This window comes from Anguilla anguilla, chromosome 9 (assembly GCF_013347855.1).
Source record: "Anguilla anguilla isolate fAngAng1 chromosome 9, fAngAng1.pri, whole genome shotgun sequence".
NCBI classification, from domain to species: Eukaryota; Metazoa; Chordata; class Actinopteri; order Anguilliformes; family Anguillidae; genus Anguilla; species Anguilla anguilla.
The window spans coordinates 5,893,676-5,912,196 of NC_049209.1; the positions used below are offsets into that span (position 1 = coordinate 5,893,676).

The 18,521-nt window shown below is 38.2% G+C and overlaps 1 protein-coding gene across 2 annotated transcripts; it reads right to left on the bottom strand.

Annotated features, from left to right (window-relative positions):
* Positions 1-5,560: 5,560 nt before the first annotated feature.
* tmprss2 (transmembrane serine protease 2) lies at positions 5,561-15,213 on the bottom strand. Of its 2 annotated transcripts, none has more exons than XM_035432028.1 (14): positions 15,113-15,213; positions 14,682-14,728; positions 13,276-13,453; positions 12,616-12,708; positions 12,035-12,145; positions 11,746-11,875; positions 10,271-10,387; positions 9,903-9,946; positions 9,516-9,684; positions 9,262-9,431; positions 9,032-9,127; positions 7,037-7,179; positions 6,001-6,153; positions 5,561-5,862 (listed from the first exon to the last, which is right to left on the bottom strand). In XM_035432028.1, the coding sequence occupies exons 2-14, from the start codon at positions 14,694-14,696 to the stop codon at positions 5,845-5,847; spliced, it is 1,437 nt and encodes a 478-aa protein (XP_035287919.1). In that variant the 5' UTR covers positions 14,697-14,728; positions 15,113-15,213; the 3' UTR covers positions 5,561-5,844. The 2 variants fall into 2 exon arrangements, with proteins under 2 accessions (XP_035287919.1, XP_035287918.1); XM_035432027.1 differs by having other exon boundaries at positions 14,682-14,743; positions 15,113-15,205.
* Between the last annotated feature and the right edge of the window lie 3,308 nt (positions 15,214-18,521).

An 18,521-nucleotide genomic window follows, 5' to 3' on the forward strand; every position in this document is an offset into this window, starting at 1 on the left:
ATTACACAGTATCCAATATTGCACAGAGATGCAGATGCATCGCGTCTAAGAGCAGCATTACACGCTTAGAGATGCCGTGGTAATTCTGCTTCTGCGTGAAACCTCGGCGCGCAGGCGCAAGGAACAGGTGGACCCTTTCAGAGTCACCTCTTGAAGGAAAACACAAAGACCCCGGCTGACATCCGATCATGTGACAGCTCTGGATATGAGCTCAGATGGCCTACAGGGGGCAGCGTCCTGGGGAGTAGCCTCATAGCAAGGACAGATTGGAGACAACCACAGATTGCACAGGTTGCAGGCCCTAGTCTCTTCTACTCCCTTACTCAGCCTCTTGTCCTTACTGTGCCAATTTGATTTCGACAGACAACCAGTCAGACAAGCAGACATGCCGAGCAAATAGAAATAGGCCATGGTAGTCATTACTGTAGAAAAAACAAACTCACTCTGGGTCACTCTGCCTACACTCACATGAGCTTGGCAGGCATGTTATCCACAAAGAAATTCACAAAAACAGTTTTAGTCTACTAGGGCAAATGAATTATTCTCCCTGAAACTAGATTGTACCAAATACTCTTCATGGACTGAAATCAGACTGTAAATATGCAGAAATGAAGCATTTTCTCAGATGTGATTTTTATGTGATTGAGAAACCGTACCCATTTGTACGGGATTGAGAAGAGGAGAATATTAGGCTAGGCAATCTTACAGGATTAATATGATTTTGACATGCTGATAGCAGTTCTTTTTGTCACCAGGTCATCATCCTTACTGTGCATTTCAAAGTGAGGTTCTCCAAAGATTAAGGAATCAGAGCTCAAGTAAATTTCCATTGCTTAATTTAAGCAGTTGTCAATTCGGGCCAATATATTGTTGTTCCTGACAAAGAAATGGAGAAACATTGAAGGCACACCCTCTTCTGGGAATCAGTGGAATTGCAACAAAGAATATGACTTCATCAATCGAAGTCTTTTATCTTTTCAAAATGTAAAGCATGCAGGTTTGTGATAACCCCACCAGCCATAATATCAATTATTGTTCATTCAAACACATTGTTCATTCAAACACAGTTTGCTTTAAGTTTCAGTTGTGATTCACTCAAAGCAAGATAGCAGGTGATAGAAATGATATATTCCATACACTGTAGGCCAAATTTCAACTGTACAACAAATAATTTAATTAATTAATTTCAACTTCAGTGTAAGTGCATGTACTTTCAGAGTGTTACGTTGGAGTCTGTTGTATGATGTAATACATTGCAGTGAATTCCAATATAAATAGTTGAATTAAGATATATTGAACAAAAATTTTAAATGTTCTTGTTTATCATTAAAATATAAGGCATTGTAAAAAGTCCATTAAGTAAGATAAGTCTGAAAATTTAACAAAGATGTGTATTTTTATTTCTGAATAGTCCTAAATTCAAGATGTAACAGAATGCAAATCAAACTCAAACTATATTCCAATTTGACCTCAGTCAAGGGAACAGCAGAAGTGCAACACCTACAATCTCATCATGCATTTCTGCCTTGACACTGCTGTTTCCTGGTTGAGCAGTACCATTTCCTTTATTTCAGTTGACTTCTGATTTTTTTAAGAACCACAGGATACAAGTAGTCATGCAATCTCACACTGCACTAAAAACCTAAGGGCAATGATATAAGACATCAACCTCTGAAAAAATAAAACCTAAATAAAAATGAAACTGCCTGGTAACAAGCTTTTCTTGCTTATTGGGTGTGGGAGAATGAGTGTTTGGTCATACCCTCTCAGAGCAAATTATTCACATCGCTTAATCCATGTACACACACTCTTCTGGTGAGAATCAGTTAATTATGCTGGCAGTTAAATCTATTTGAATCTTCCCTAAAGATATCCAGTTTATTTTATGTCATGTTTAAAAACAAATATTATAATAAATATCTTAATGAGTAGAAATATTATAACAAATGTTTCTTAAGTCCTTACAATACGATGCTGTGTCTTAGCCTTCAAACGTCATATTTGCTATGGTATTCAATGGATTGATGTCCTTATTTTAAAAAGAAAATTTAAAGGAAGCATGCATTTTGCCACCTATGAACTGATTTACCACCTTATACTTTTATTACTAAATAATTTTTTTTTTCAATTTTAAGGTGAGAGCATTCAAAATATTATTATGTCAAACGTGGAAGTCAAAAGTCAGCTACATAATTCCTAATTAAGCTATCAATTTACTTCTCTGTGAATCCGTCATCTTTACTCCATCACTGGACCTTACACGCCCACCTGCTATCCAGTGCTTTGTATACAGTGTGAAAAACTAAGATGGTGCACCATACAAGATAAATAGCCTTGTTATATGCACATGGGTGACTCAGGTAGAGTGTTAAACATTTAAACAGTCAATGAGTCATGTCAACACACCCAGTTTCTCCTGCCAACTCCTTGATATCACAGAGGAAGCAAAAAAAATGTGAAAACAGCCCTAACCGCAATCTAATTAAGGGCCCTTGTGTTAAAATGAACTGATTTTCAAATGAGCCACTAATTGCCACATCTGTTAACCCGTTAAGAGGCCAAGGTGTCATCAGAGTGTTTCCCATCCGCTAATTGGTACAAACAGGTAGCAGATGCGTTCTCAGCATCCGAACGGCTGCCAATTAGACTCGCAGTCTGAATGAGAGGTGATTAAGCAGTGCCACTGACAGGGGCCGTGGAGAGGACTGAGTCAGTGGTTGTCCAACTGAAGTGTTAAAGGGAAGAGGGAACAAAAGGATGCTTTTATGAGCTACCTAGCTACCTGGGAAGGGCTATCTTGATTTTGTATTGATGTACCTTTCTACATGTACACCTCACACCACCCATACAATTAATACAGAGGGAGATGAGGCTAGTGTGGCAAATCAACGGTGGTTGGTAATACATACATTTTTTTGTATGTAGGGAATTTAAAATTTGCAAAAATAATTTGCACTCCGATAGCTTATTCACATAGTCAAATTAGTCCTCAACTCTGCAGTGTGCAGGGATAATAGATGATTCCATTGGATTAATCCATGTATATACTCATAGCAATATGTGTGACAACCACAGTACTTTTCTCATTAAGATGACAATGACTATTGACTACAATGATGTCTATAAATAATAATAATACTAATGTTGTTGCCTCTGTGTTTGGAAAGAAGACCAAAACAATTTTCTGGTCCCTGACCAGCTCTTTTCTTTCAATTTTACACTACTCAAGGGCAAAAACTGGATTTCACAGAAATAGCCGTTTAAAAAAAAAAAAAAAACATAATTGAAAAACCTTTTCTATCTACTTTACGTGAACAAAAGACTTCCCTTTGTGGTTTTATTTGATTAATCAATTATTACTCTGCTCTCTGATCAATTTCTTGTTTCAAAGCAATGTTTTGTTGGCAGTGCAACCACTGTGTTGCACCAGCTTGTGTTGCTCAGTCACCAAGGCCATTATTCAAACATCTTTGTAGAGAACACTGTGGTGTTCCCAACCTTAGCCTTGTGATTTCTGTCAAATTGCGAATATGTGATTCTTGTGTTGTGCTTAAGGACCCTTGCGGAATGTCTCATATTAATGATATGGAGGTTTGTATTTGTATTTAATTGCTACAACTTTCTGTTATTTGAGTGGTTCCATGTAAACCTGCCTGCAAGCAATTATATTAATGAGAAGACTTGTACATGTGCTGATGTGCAAGGTAGATTAGGAGATGCATGATATCATACAGATATGAACGGACACTACGACACTGTATACATAATTTGTTACATTTTTTCATATTACAGTAGCTACCACTGCTTATAAACTTCTTCACTACTTATGTGGATTAATCCGCGGACAGACGTCTCTGCTTTTTGCCTTCCTAGTTAACCTGGCAGAAAAACGGGATCTTGAGGGTGTCCTATTTGCTTCCTCCCAGAAGAAGGCTCCCCAAGGAGTGTAAATGCACCTACTGTAAACAGCTTTTGACTAAAGCATCTGCCAAAGGCCCAAATAGTCATTTCAATTGTGAATTTAATTCATTTTAGTTAATCCAGTTTTTTTTTACTCACAATGAATGAGTGAACAATTCAATAGCCTTCCACTAACATGTGGCTAATAGAAAGGAGAAATCCTTTTTTAATTTGAAAGACACACCTCTATTCGTCTGCTTGTTAGCGAAGCATCAGCTTCTCGCACCAAAGTCCTTTGGGTCCCCTTGCAAGTTGCTAAGAACAACACATCCTTCATCAACAAACAGACACCCTCATGCGGGAACAGATTACAGGTAAGCCTTCCTTTTTTAATGTAGTGCATAGTTTACATTTTAATGTAGTGGCATTGTATAGAATTGTATTAGACCTTGCAGTTGTCCGAATGACAGTTTGAGATAAGTTGGAAGTAAGTATATGTGGTGTGGGGATGGCTGGTTTAAGCAGCTACCCCTGTTCCCGTGTCCAATTAGCCTGGCCAATTATCTCATTCTTAACCAATTATCTAATTAGCCAGGTCTAATTAGCTTGACCCAGGGCAGGTGTGGCTGCTTAAACCAGCCATCCCCACACCACAGAATATTTTTAAAAATCATAATCAGTTCATGCACCTGCTAATTGAAGTTCAAACTGAAACTGAACTCTCCCTTTCACTTTTCTAAGCAGTTAATTTAGAATTGGACGGAGTGTAGCACAGTGGGTAAGGAACTGGGCTTGTAACCAAAAGGTCGCAGATTCGATTCCCGGGTAAGGACACTGCCGTTGTACCCTTGAGCAAGGTACATAACCTGCATTGCTTCAGTATATATCCAGCTGTATAAATAGAATGTAAAATGCTAGATAGAATGTAAAATGCTATGTAAAAAGTTGTGTAAGTCGCTCTGGATAAGAGCGTCTGCTAAATGCCTGTAATGTAATTGTAACACCATCATTTTTAGCACATCTCTATTATTTACATAGCTATAATGTCTAGCTATGAAATAAGCGAAGTGTGAGAGCCAGCAACTAGCCTGCTATTGGTTTTCTTTGGTTTATATTCGCATATTTATTTTCATAGCACTTCGTCCTTGCAAAAGAACATTCTATGCCCCACTGCACCGAACAATAGGAGGAAAATTACTTGGGCAAACCAATGGTCCAATGACAAGACAGACATAACGCTTTAAATGAACCCATTTAAAATGAAAAAGCAGACATAAACTGCATATGTGCTTGGCTATAGAATACCATGGATGCCACAACTGTTCATTTACCATTGAAATATGTGGGCTATTGTTCAGCTGAGAAATAGGTTCATGTTCCTGTATTACAGTACTCAGCACACTCAAATCCAGCAGAAACAGAACCTTCTCTCACACCTGGAGACATGAAATTCTGCATTGGAAGAAAATGTGGGGGTAAGTCTTTTTAGTAAATGAAATTATAATGAACTTTTCATAACAGGCGTGATATGAATGTCTGGGTAGCACACTGAACATAATATTATTTGTAAGGAATCGTTTCTGGGTCGTTTCAGAAGGACATTAAGTGTTTGTGTGCATGAACCTTTGCATCAATTCAAACATTCAAACTACAAGTTAGGCAAGGCTACACATGTTCGCAAACACATTTAATTTTCGATAAATAAAATATTGATTACAACAAATTTATATATTAGCTCATCGTTGATTCAAGACAAGACCACTTATTGCTTCTGAAATCTAACAGAACACACACAAAAAAACAACATGTTTTCCCAGGTTAAACAAATGATCTGATAAACAATGCATTTTACTTGGTAAAAAATAATTTGCATTTGATAGTAAGGCCAAGCTTACACAAGTACTTGAACGGTAGTTTGTCCCCACTGCAGTTCCAAGTTTGGTTTCATTTCCTTTGGTACTTCTGTAATTATAATTCCAGACAAGAATTGTTCACAGTTCAGTCGAATAATGTGTTAATATTAAAAAAAAAATATTTTGTATTTCCTGGAGAAGATACAGCATGATTCTGCAGTTTGACGTTTGAAAGAGTCAGCTTTACCTGCATTTGTGCATAGATCCAGCTCAGAAAGTACGTCACATCGGTATAGACTCCAGGCTTGTTCCTCTGGGCACAACCATAACCCCAGCTAGTGTCTCCGACCAGCCACCACACGGAGCCTTTTTCCATTACCAGAGGACCCCCACTGTCACCCTGAGAAACAAAGAAATGGCCCATTTATGGATTCACAGACATTTTCTGCGACTAATGAAGGTTTAAAAAGGATCTTTCCTTCCTCTACGTGGACTTCGTCTATTATATGACTTATGCTTTAAAACATAGTGTTCTAAAGGAAGACGTCACGGAAAAACCTCTACAAGAGCTGCATTAAATTTACTAAATTTACATTCATTTTTGCAAAAAGAGGTTCTCGTGAAATGCAGAAAAAGTACATCTCTGCGATGTGAATTTCAGTCAACATTTAGAGCCAATATAAAAATAAGCATTTGGGTCTTAGCTTTAATAATGAATTGAATTGAAATAAAGTGTGGTTATTTTGGTCTAGCATACAAGCTAAAAAAAAACAGAAAATTGTTTTCTTGCCATGAAAAAGGGCGTTCAGAAATAAAAATGCCATTCTGAAATAAGTCATTCTGAAAAGTGTCATTATGAAATGAAAAAATCAATTCGGAAATATGTTACTATGAAATAAAGTATAACTTTATTGTGAAAAGAACAGCCACGAGATGTGAATTATTTAATTATTTTGAGATGAAGTATTTATTAAATTATTTACCATTATTTATTTATTTAATTATATAATTCCACATTTATTTATTTAATTATTTAATTTTGGCATATTCAGTCCTCCATATTAAACAGACAAAGTACTGCTATTAAACAATGTTTTATTTATAACTTTGACAGATTTAATAACTAAATGAAATCATCTACGATGCACTTCTCCTTAATGCATTGTTTTTGTTTGCGGCACAACTTAAATTCTTCTTTCAGTTTACAGAACACAAAATCAGTCTGAGAACACAAAGGCAAACGTGTGAAGAAATTTGTATATGAACAAATTTGTGAACATTACCTGACAGGAGTCCACTCCACCTTCTAGCTTTCCAGCACAGATCATGGTCTTTGTGATTAATCCATCATACACTCGGCGGCTGTTGCAGACAGTTTGATCGATCAGTGAGACCTGGGCCTCCTGCAGAACTTCTGAACCACGCCCTGGAACGTAGGGTCGGTCATAAAATCCAATATGAGTATTTGCTTGTTAAATTTCTAGAAGCTAGATACAACCCAGCCAACAAGTAAACAGTGCTCACTAGTAGAAGCCATGAACATAGCTGTTGGTCCACCAGTGTAGCAAAGCAAACAGAGTCAAGACAGTTAAGATGGATGTCAGATGTTAAGAGAATGTACTTTGCTAGGTGAATGGTCTCACTGCTAGTGGCCTGCTGTACTACCAATTTGTAAAACACAGGCATGCCAATAAGTGCTCGCTTGCTGTCCCCCCATTACAAGGCACCATAATATTTGGGACAAATAGCTTCACAGATATTTTTGATTAGTAAGGTGTGTTTATTTGCTTCCTTTGTGCATGTATAAGAGAGCTTTCATTATCTAGTCTTGATTCTAGGCTTCTAATTGCCTCTGGAGTCTGTTATTGAAAAAAAAAACAATCAGAGACATAGGCCAAAATCAATTTCGGAAGCGTTTTCCTTACCATGAATGTCAAATAAACGAAAGTGTATGTCATATTTTAAATGGAAGTGTTTTTAATGGGCTATTACACACAACAAATCTACAAATTTGTTGGTAGAGGATCTGTAGTATGGAGGAATATTTAAAAAATTAAATAAATACATAAATAAATAAATGAATAAATAAATACATCATGAAATGTGAGTATAAATAATTAAATGTGGTGCGAAATGTACGTAGGTATTTATTTATTTATTTATTTATTTCAATGACACTACGTGTGTGACATGAAATAAGGCTTGAAATTAAAACCGTCACTTTCACCCATCAAAGTTGGGAGGGCAGGCTCTAGCGAGTACACAAAACACAAGAGGCTTAGTGATAGGTTGAGTATTTCTGAGAGACCCGCCTCTAGTGGTTACAGTCTACAGCAATCCGCAAGGGCCAACAGCCAAGTTAAATCAGCTGTGGTAGGTCATATGCATACATTTCAATTCTCTACTCTCATGTTTGTGTGGTGTAGCATCAGAACGTCCTAAAATACATATGCAATAACCTGAACACATAAACGTTAGGGAAGCCACTTTTCTCTCCTTTCACCAGTGCAAACATTCAGAGTGGCACATTAGTAAATATGGAAATACGCTATTTGTTTCGTTAGCATCTTTAAAAGCCCTGCAAATCCTGAATAAATACAATCCTAAGGGTTGAAGTTGCATGAACTCAAAAATCAAAGGCCTCTTGACTCTTGAAAAAAATATGTTAACTTCACAAGGGATGGGAATTTGAAAATCTTGCTTATTCCAAAGGCCCATACCATTTTTTGGCTGCAACTCCTAATTTTCTGTAGCTCAAAACTGGAAAACCCTGCAAAACTTCAATTACTCATCCTCAACATAACTCAGGAGGTAAGACCGATTGTCTGGCAGTCGGAGGGTTGCCGGTTCAAACCCCGCCCTGGGAGTGTCGAAGTGTCCTTGAGCAAGACACCTAACCCCTAACTGCTCTGGCGAATGAGAGGCATCAATTGTAAAGCGCTTTGGATAAAAGCGCTATATAAATGCAGTCCATTTACCATTCAATCTATCTAAAAGTTACTGCATAGGTAATACAGCAGACCCTAACTGATCACTGTACTTGGCTAGCAGCAGGCTATCACATTTCCACTACTGTAGACTATGTTAGATTGTATGTACTGTATCGCATTGTATTTAACTCCACATATTGCAAATTGTGTTGTGAAGTTGTTGGTTATTGCTTTTGTTCTTGTCTTGATGGAAGCCTCCTGACAAAGTCATTTTTTTAATGACAGTTAGTTTTGAGTTGACCTGACCTATTAAATTAAAGGTGAAATAAATAATAAAAAGCTGTTTACCTCCACTCGTAGTGGCCCCCCATCCTGAAATCCAACATTTCTCAGGCGCAGCAAAATTCAGGCCAGCATTAGGTAAACACACCGGCCTCACCACATCTGGAAGTGCCGCACAAAAGGAATCATTAAATGATTAATGGTCATGTTATTGCATAATCAACAACATAAAACCTACAAAAACCTTACTATATACTGCATGATATAGCACAAAAAAAAGAAGATCGGAGGTCTACCTGACATTGTAAGCGGCCGCCTCAGTTTCATGAGAGCAATATCGTTGTTATTGGTCACGCTGTCAAAATTGTGGGTGATGATACGTTCAACCAGGTAGCCTTGGGAGAAGTGCATTTCATTCTGATTGAGACTGCCTGCATATACTGTCCAGTCTCTTGGGTCAGAGTACCTACAAATGTGTGGTGAGAGTCAGTCACGGAACGCATAACATGGAGAGAAGTCGTCTCTGTAAACTTTGCATCGTTGAACTCACTTCTCTACACAGTGTGCAGCTGTCAATATCCAGTCAGGAGTGATGATGGATCCACCACACAGGTGCTGAAACATGACATGTAGACTGACCTGCCAGGGCCAAGCCCCCTTCTTGGCTATGTTGCCACCCACTATCCGTGTCCCTGAAAGGACTGTTCTGGAACCGCAGTCTGGAACCGCAAAGAAAGGTTAACTTTCCAAATTACACATGATTCTGCCACAATATTCTATTTGCATAATATTATGGTAGGTAATTTCCTTTTGTGCTGTTGGGCTGCTTTCAGGCAATTTACAAGTTTCGGTTACGCAATTCTGAATGCCTCCTTATTGGCTAAAATGCCACCTTCTGTTTCAGAAGTTAAACAGTACAAGAAAGATAAAGGCTTACCTATGCACTGAAGTGTTACCACAGTACTGGCTGAGCATGACTTACTGGAGGGAACAAAATGGTTGAACCATGAGAACACACACACACCACATTCTTACGTAGGCAATGCTGCTGTAGAAAGCTCTACCACAGCAATTAATATTATTACACTGTGTAGCTTACTACTTATCAACTGCTAAATAATAAAAGACGTGTTAAATGGAAGTGTAGATTGCACTCTCATTCTCCGTACTTTAAACTGACAAAACATTACTGGTATAGTTACAGATGTGTAGGGGTTGAGCAACAGAAAGGTTCAAGTGTAAAACAAGCCAAGTCTTTAGGAATTGGCTGGAAAAGCGGTTGGAAAAGTAGTTTCTCTTCCTTACCTGCTAATGAACTGGCGCTGCATAGGGCCTGCAGGGCTTGATCCATGCTTCAGCTTTATGAAACCATCGGGGCTACTTGATTGTGACTGCACGTGTCCAGATTTAACATAAGTTTGTCTGTGGAATATAATTAAAATGATTGTAGAGTGGCTCGAAAGAAGTTTAAATAACCATAAATAACCACAGACGGATGTATCCACTACACATCCACCGAATATATATTCAAAGTAATGTCAATAACTGTAATAACGGTTGACTCAAATACGGCATAAATTCCGTAAATTTTAACCCTGCTTCTGTGATTTCATCAGTCATTTTCTCAAAACGAGAAATATGAGCCCCGACATAAAGCCTACTGTAGCCTACCTCATAAAGGAAAACAATTAGCAATAGTCTACACCAAACTTCTCAATATTAGAGAATATTTCCAGCGCATGCTTTGGCACAAATGCACCATCATGGTGAATGTTCTGTGGTATTCATAGGCAGCTGACTCCCTCTTGTGGTTAGCATTTATATATAGCCTAAGACACATGATAAAAACATTATGTATTGTCGCTCAGTTTATTAAAAGATGCTTTGTGATGAGATCATTAAATACTTTCATTTTTAAGATAAGGTGATTGATGTTAATGTATCAGATTTTCTTTCTTCATTAACCTTGAGAGATATATGGCTGTAAGTAGTATCATTAATAAGTTGATTGTTAAATTTAACAAAATAATTGATATAAACGTCCTTTATTTTGTATGAGTGCTCCAGCGTCTACGTTGGGTAGTCTCTCTGAAGAGCCTGGGTATATATTTTGTTAATAAAATAATTTTTCATTTAATGCATATTAATGTAGAGAAGTTAGAAGTATTGTTCTTACAATCTCCCAAACACTTGTAACAAACTTTATTTCTATTTTTTTCTGCACAGTTTTACAAGAAATGATGGTGCCAGTAAAGTACTGAACTTCTTTTTACAAGCCTGGGACTTTATTTGGGTTGTTCGCAATCTATGACAAAGGAGTGTCTCAGGAGTGTTTGTCTTAGACTCATAGAGCCTGTTTTAGTGGGAGAGAATACTTTAATTTGCCTCAGGCTATGGGAGGAGATATGCAACGAGAATAAAACATTTATTGGCCAGCACGTCAGGACATGAAGAACATGGACCCAACAGCTTAGAGCCCCATAATACATTGAACTCCACCCATTCAATCCACACACAGGAACTGATGGAAATGTTTAGACTGATATAATTTGATATGGCAATGCAATCGATTTCTTTCACTGTTTCTGATGCTTAATACATACCGTAGTAACTCCATACAATATAGTCTGAGACCATTAACGAATTTCACCTTTATGGTCACTTTAAATTAATGCGACACTGTCTGTCCTTTGGTTTCAATGTAAAAGACGAAGCAAAATTTTCATAATAAAAGCCCACACAAATAAGGCGTTTGCTTTTTAAAACAGTAGACAACTCACCCGCTGTATCCCATCTGCTCACATGTTACAATCCCATAGTTTTCATCCCAACCATCAGCACAAATGGACTTCCAAGACTGGCTTTCAGGTAAGTAGGTCTGCAGAACAAAATCTGAACCATAGAGGCGAACTGGAAAACAAGATGCAGAGAGTGGTCTTAGGTTTACTAGAGAAATATATGGCTAAGCAAGCTCCAGTGGCTCTTCCTGTCCATTTTTCTCTAAATGAATGAATATCCAAACAGGAGTATCAAGATTGTGCGAGCCTTCTGCATGAAATGGATGCTTACAGCACTGAGCTTCGTCCTCCCCTGATGAACAATCCTTCACCCCATCACACAGTTGTGAAGTGCTGATGCACTGGCCGCTATCATGACAAGACACGTCACACTTGAAGAACACTGAGAAGAAGAGAGGATGTTAAAATAATGCAAAATATGTTTTCACAACGTACAATGTGCTTTACTGTGAAGGGGGAATATCAGCATACCCATCACATACATGCAGAACCCAAACCAGCCGTTTTTGTGGCATAATGCTCAGCTAGTGAGCTTGTCAATTAAAATAGTGGATGGCCAGACAGCAAAATTTAGTAATTTGGTTGCTGTGGAAAAACCCACTGCACATTTTGGTATGTGGGATATTTAATTACTACAGCGAACCAGGGTCTCGCCTTCATGCCTTACCCAAAAGTGGATGTCAGAAACATATTATGTCACATCTGACTTAAAGAGGAAGATTAAAGCGGAATGCGACATAATAAAAATGGGCTGCCGCTTTGGACAACAAATGTTACTAACAGCTAAAGGCAAAATTAACGACGGACGTGACGTTAGAGTTTCAGTAGAGGTTTTGGAAACCCTGTACTTACAGAAATACCAAACCAGAATCGCAGCAACCGACAGCAGTACTAACACGGAAATTACCAAAACTGCAATGCACTTGCAGTGGCTTTTTTTGGCTCCTGAAAGAAAGAAAATACTATCATCCTACCATAAACTGGCGTGTAATAACTGGCGAGTGTCAAAAATAAAACCTTTACATGAAACCTGTTGTTCACCTGGAAAAGGCTCATTAGAACATAAACAATGTTTTCAATCATGTATTTGTGCACATGTAAATGCTATACAGTTCTATTACAATACCATACTGACAGAGAAACTAAGTGTGTCTGAAAAGTCATTTGACACAAGCGCAAGCTCGGGCATATGTATTTCGAATATCACAGGTTGGGCTATCTTATTAAATGAATGGAAGTAATGTAAGAAGTTTGTGGTGGCAGAAAAAAATGGTGTTGTGTGCTTAGTATAGGGTGTGACAACAAGGATTCCTCAGTTCACAGCTATCACTGGCTATTCCCAGTAACACCTACAGAACACCAGGAGCTGTCAGTGAAAGATAAACCCTAACTCATCAGCACTAACTAACAGGAAGTAATGTATAACTAACAATGTGGAAAATAGTCACTGGATCACAGGTAAATTAAAAATATAAAAAGCAAAGAACACTTAAAATATCTCCAGTACCATACCTTCTTTGGGGTAAACAGGGTTTGTGTGGGTTAAGATTAAATTGGTATTGATTGGTGGTGGACCATACTGGGGGGCATGGGGAGGAGAACCATGATAATCCTGCTGGGATGGACTACAGTGTGTAGGCTTCCCTTCTCCATGGTGAAAACCATAGTTAACATAGTAAGGATTAGAATTCTGCAAAAGGAAAACACAATATGAAAAGAACATTGTCAGTGACACAAAATATTATTTAAATGAAAAGCCTGTAATATACAACACAATATATTCTGAATATAAGGTGAAACTTCATAGAGCACAGAATAACTGTTATTACCAATATCAAGCACTTCGACCATATATGTTTCATACAGTACCATCTATAACTATTTGGACAGTGACTCAACTTTTGTTGTTTTGGCTCTGTACTCCAGCACACTGGATTATAAACTAAATATTAAATGTTGGCGGGGGGGCAGGGTCAGGGTTTACTGTGGTGGAGTGGGTAGCACCATTGCCTTCACAGCAAGAAGGTCCTATGTTTAAATCTGGCCGGGGCCTTTCTGTGCGGAGTTTGGTCAAGGTCGCAGGAGCTCCCAGAGCCCATCCACTGGGCGAGAGGCAGAAACACTCTGGACAGTTCACCAGTCCATTGCAGGGCACACACCATTTACTCACACACACACACACACTTATACCTAGGGGCAATTTAGATTCTCCAATTCACCTAACCTGCATGTATTTGGACTCCCGTTTCCTCCCGCAGTCCAAGAACATGCAGGTTTGGTGAATTGAAAGGTCGCAGGTTCGATTCCCGGGTAAGGACACTGCCGTTGTACCCTTGAGCAAGGTACTTTACCTGCATTGCTTCAGTATATATCCAGCTGTATAAATGGATACAATGTAAAATGCTATGTAAAAAGTTGTGTAAGTCGCTCTGGATAAGAGCGTCTGCTAAATGCCTCTAATGTAATGTAATGTAATGAGAGTCTAAATTACCCCTAGTTATGAGTGTGTGTGTGTGTGTGTGTGTGTGTGTGAGTAAGTGGTGTGTGCCGTACAATGGACTGGTGAGCTGTCTAGGGTGTGTTCCAGCCTCGTGCCCAACGTGTGCTGGGATGGCTTGGGGACGTCCCGCTACCCTGACCAGGAGTAAGTGTCACTGTCGTGCCATACACTTACAGACTACACTGTATTTTCCTTACCATATTTATGCTTGCCCTTGTATTTCAGAAGTCTCTACCATTTAATTTGACAGCCTACAAGAGGCTCAAATAGATTTCTTATGTCTTTGACCATGTATCCCTGGTACAAATACACCTATACTGCCAACAGAAAGAAAGAAAAAACTCTGCCTTCCATTGCTTTCACTACAATAAATAAAATAAAACTTGGGAGAGTGGAAATAGCAGTAGGATGGGTGTACCTCATTTGTTGCCATTGTATTCTGTCTTAACAGCTAGGGTTCATTATCTGAAACAGACAAATCTGTTTGGAAAAGAAAGAAATGGATAGATCGCAATCATATTACAACATGACAAAAATAGAATAATACAGGCGAATAACAGATCCCCAATATATATCTCAAGCGCTCAGCTAAAGGGTATTTCGATCGACCCTTCATTTTGTGAAACCATCAAAACGGACACATTTTACACGTGCTGTCATTGATACGCTTTACTCGCTTCAGTTATACTTGAGCCTACCGATGACTTCTTCATAGGCTAAATAAAGAATAAAATTATTACAAATATAATAAAAATAGAGGCCGAGCAACCAGTCGATTACTCGTTATTTATTTTTTTAAAAACCTACAGACGTATGATGACAATTTATTTGTAGTTAGACCAACCATACCTTAGCCAGCTTCTTCGGGTGCTGATTGCCGGAAGTAAACTTAATTTCTGAAAAGTCAGTTTGTCCGTGTCCAGTCGAGGTAATCAGCAACTAGTTGCAACTACAAGCCACTCCTTTGCTCGGAATCGACGACGACCACACAATTCAGATTTCACCAGCCGGAGCGAGTAAGCACAATAGCAGATCATGTATTTTCTAGTCTGTTCCGTCTTATGTCTCTTTCATTTTGACAGTTTACAAGTAGGTTTGAAAAAGAGGTTCAGGTTTGGATACCCTATAATATTTAAAAATGACATGCTGCATAGGTAGGATGTTCATTTTGAAGAATTCAGGTGTTACTGGGCATGAGTATAAAAGTAATTTACGCGGAATTATTTTTTAAAGGCTAAGAAATGTCGGGATTTGTTCCTCCTTCATAGAGGCCGTGGATGTAGTTTGACAGGTGACCGAGAAGTAGCGGAGAGTCGCTGTAAATGTAAAAGTTTTTGGATTTTGCTCATTTACTCAGAAAATCTTTTGCCTAGCACTATTGAATCTTGCTTCACTGATTTTACATGTCAGTAGTCATCCGTTTCAGTTAGAATCATAATTGTAATCGGGTACAATTTATACCAAAGTACAAGAAGTCCGAGGTTACATTCGTACGACGTAGTAGGTAGGCTAATATTGTAACAGAGGGGCGAAATAATTGTAACTGTAAATGCAAACGTCCTATTATGCGCGTATGGAGATGTTTTCTAAAATTCTAATTTCAGTCAAGGACACACATTTCCAATGTAGACCAGCCACATTCTCAGATTATGAACCTTTATTCGTGAAAAAAGACACTGTATGATAAGCATTGGCGCGGAGGCAACTTGTGGTAATTTACCGTGAAGTGAGTTGCGGTAACGTCAAAATAGATGAGGAAAGCTGCCTTTTGTTTCCTAACACCCAGATAAGCTTTTACAAAGCAAATAGCTGAACACACACCATAAAATGTCCAGTGTTAATTTAACTCTAAAGGTGTTAATCGTCCACTCTGGAATGTGGGACCAAATAGTATCTAGCAAGTGTTGAATCTGGTGTGCGCATATTATAAATGTTTGTGACTAGGTAGGCTAACTGTTTCTTTTCCATGAATCACTTGGAGCATCCAGAATATGACGCTATGTCAATGCAGCAAGTAAATTAGCTGAACACATTTAACATTAAACTCTGAAACTCTGAACTAACTTAAAAATTCGTTGATGAGTTCAATTAATTTATTTTAATATTAAACAGTATTCAAAATGCCTAAGATCTCTCAAAAAGGACACTACATGCAGATGGTTTTCTACACCATCTAGTGTCCATAATCTCCAAATTCGAAGCCCTCCATGACCAACCTGGGTACCAATCCTCTCCTTTTCTCTTTGGATGGCATTTTTTAAACATACAACAGCAAAATAATAATAATAATAATAATAATATGGAAATTTTAAGTAAAAACTAATTTCTGTAGTTCAGCATAATTCATTTAAGTGTAAAAACATTGATTTCTGCATTACCAAATTACCATTGAATGACAACCATATACTATGATTTCACAGTAAACAAAACCATGGATTACAGTAATATTGCTGTATGTAACTGTGGAATTACACACTTCTACCACCACCAATGTGCAGCTGAGGTAGAGAGGGAGAGAACAATATTTTGACAATTAAATCAGGTGATGATTAGGTGGCGACTTCAGAGAGGCTGGTTGGCAATTTAACCAGAACACCATGGAACCCCCTACTCTTTAGCGATGAGTGTCTTCCCCCCCTTAAGTTGACTGGGTTTATTTTCATCTATTCCGTTGTTTTATGGTGAAATTTACCAGTCAGGTCACACAATACACTGTGTCAAGCAAATATTCCCAACAGTTGTCATTTTTGGCCTAATTTTATATGAAGGCCAAATAGACTTTTTTGGTTGATTTGGCTTACTGCCGCAGTTTTACTTCATTTGTTATTTCTACTTCCTGTCTTATTATTGTTGTAGCAGTCTATCGCATCCTGAGGGGCTTGTCATGTTCCCTTGCTTTGAGCAGTCTCTGTGTGCCTGTCTCAGTCCTCCAGGTGGAGCTGATTGGAGGCCTGATTGCCTGATTGATTACATTACATTACATTACAGGCATTTAGCAGACGCTCTTATCCAGAGCGACTTACACAACTTTTACATAGCATTTTACATTGTATCCATTTATACAGCTGGATATATACTGAAGCAATTTCAGTTAAGTACCTTGCTCAAGGGTACAATGGCAGTGCCCTACCCGGGAATCGAACCTGCGACCTTTCGGTTACAAGCCCAGTTCCTTACCCACTGTGCTACACTCCGTCCGATTGATGATGCGCACGTGTCCATCCGACAGCCCAAGTGGATAAAGCATGAAGACACTGCAGTTCGAGAGAGTCCTTGAGCCTTCCCTATTTGAGACTCTTGTTTGCTTCGTCGTGCTTTCAAAATTTGAAGCTACCATGATTTGTTTTGTGTTAAGTGTGCTTATCTTTTATATGTTACAGGTGGTCAGGAAGTTTATTTTCTTTGTTGTATTTAACACATAGTTTGGCCAGGGTAGGAAGAGTACTTGCTGGAAGACACTCCTTTTGCTTTGCCCCTGTAGGGAGGTTTAGTATTGTTTTGTTTTGGGTAAGGAGTAGCCAGGCTCTGGCCTTATTTCTGCCTGAACCATCCTGTAAATGCCTATAATGTATTGTCTTATGTTTGTATCTTTAATTATTATTATGTTATTATGTACATGCTGATTGCACAGATTTGAAGTAATGACTTATAGTGCTTTGTATGTGTGAGTAAGTTTGCATTTTTGTATGTTTAAAACGTGTTTTTCATCATATCATATCTTTTTGTACTGTTTGTTATTAATTATAATAGTAATAGTTTTAATAGTAATTCATATATAAATGTAGGCAATGAGAGACATGCATACACATACATGCATGGTGAAGGACGATTTGCGCCTTAATGGAAATGACTCGCTTCCGGTGTGGAAATGCACCTTGGAATTTCTCGTTGTCAGGGCTAAGGGAGTGTCAGCTTGGAAACCTTAATATGCTCTTGAGAAACAGTGCATGACATAATATAGGGCACATATATAAATTCACTGTTGTTAATTTGGTACAATGGGAAGTAAGATGCCATAATTTTATCATCAAATTTTAGGTGTCAACAGTTGTAGGAGGCCAGACTGCAACCGATCGACTTGCTGCATGACCCTGAGGGTACAGTTAGCACAGACTAGGGAAGGCCTGCTAAATAATTCTGTTTAAGGACCCATCTATGTCTATGGTTTTTTTATTTTTTATTTTTTTAAACACATAATTACACCCTTGGATTGTAGCACCTACATTTTTAAACTAGATTTAATTCCTTTAAATCTAGG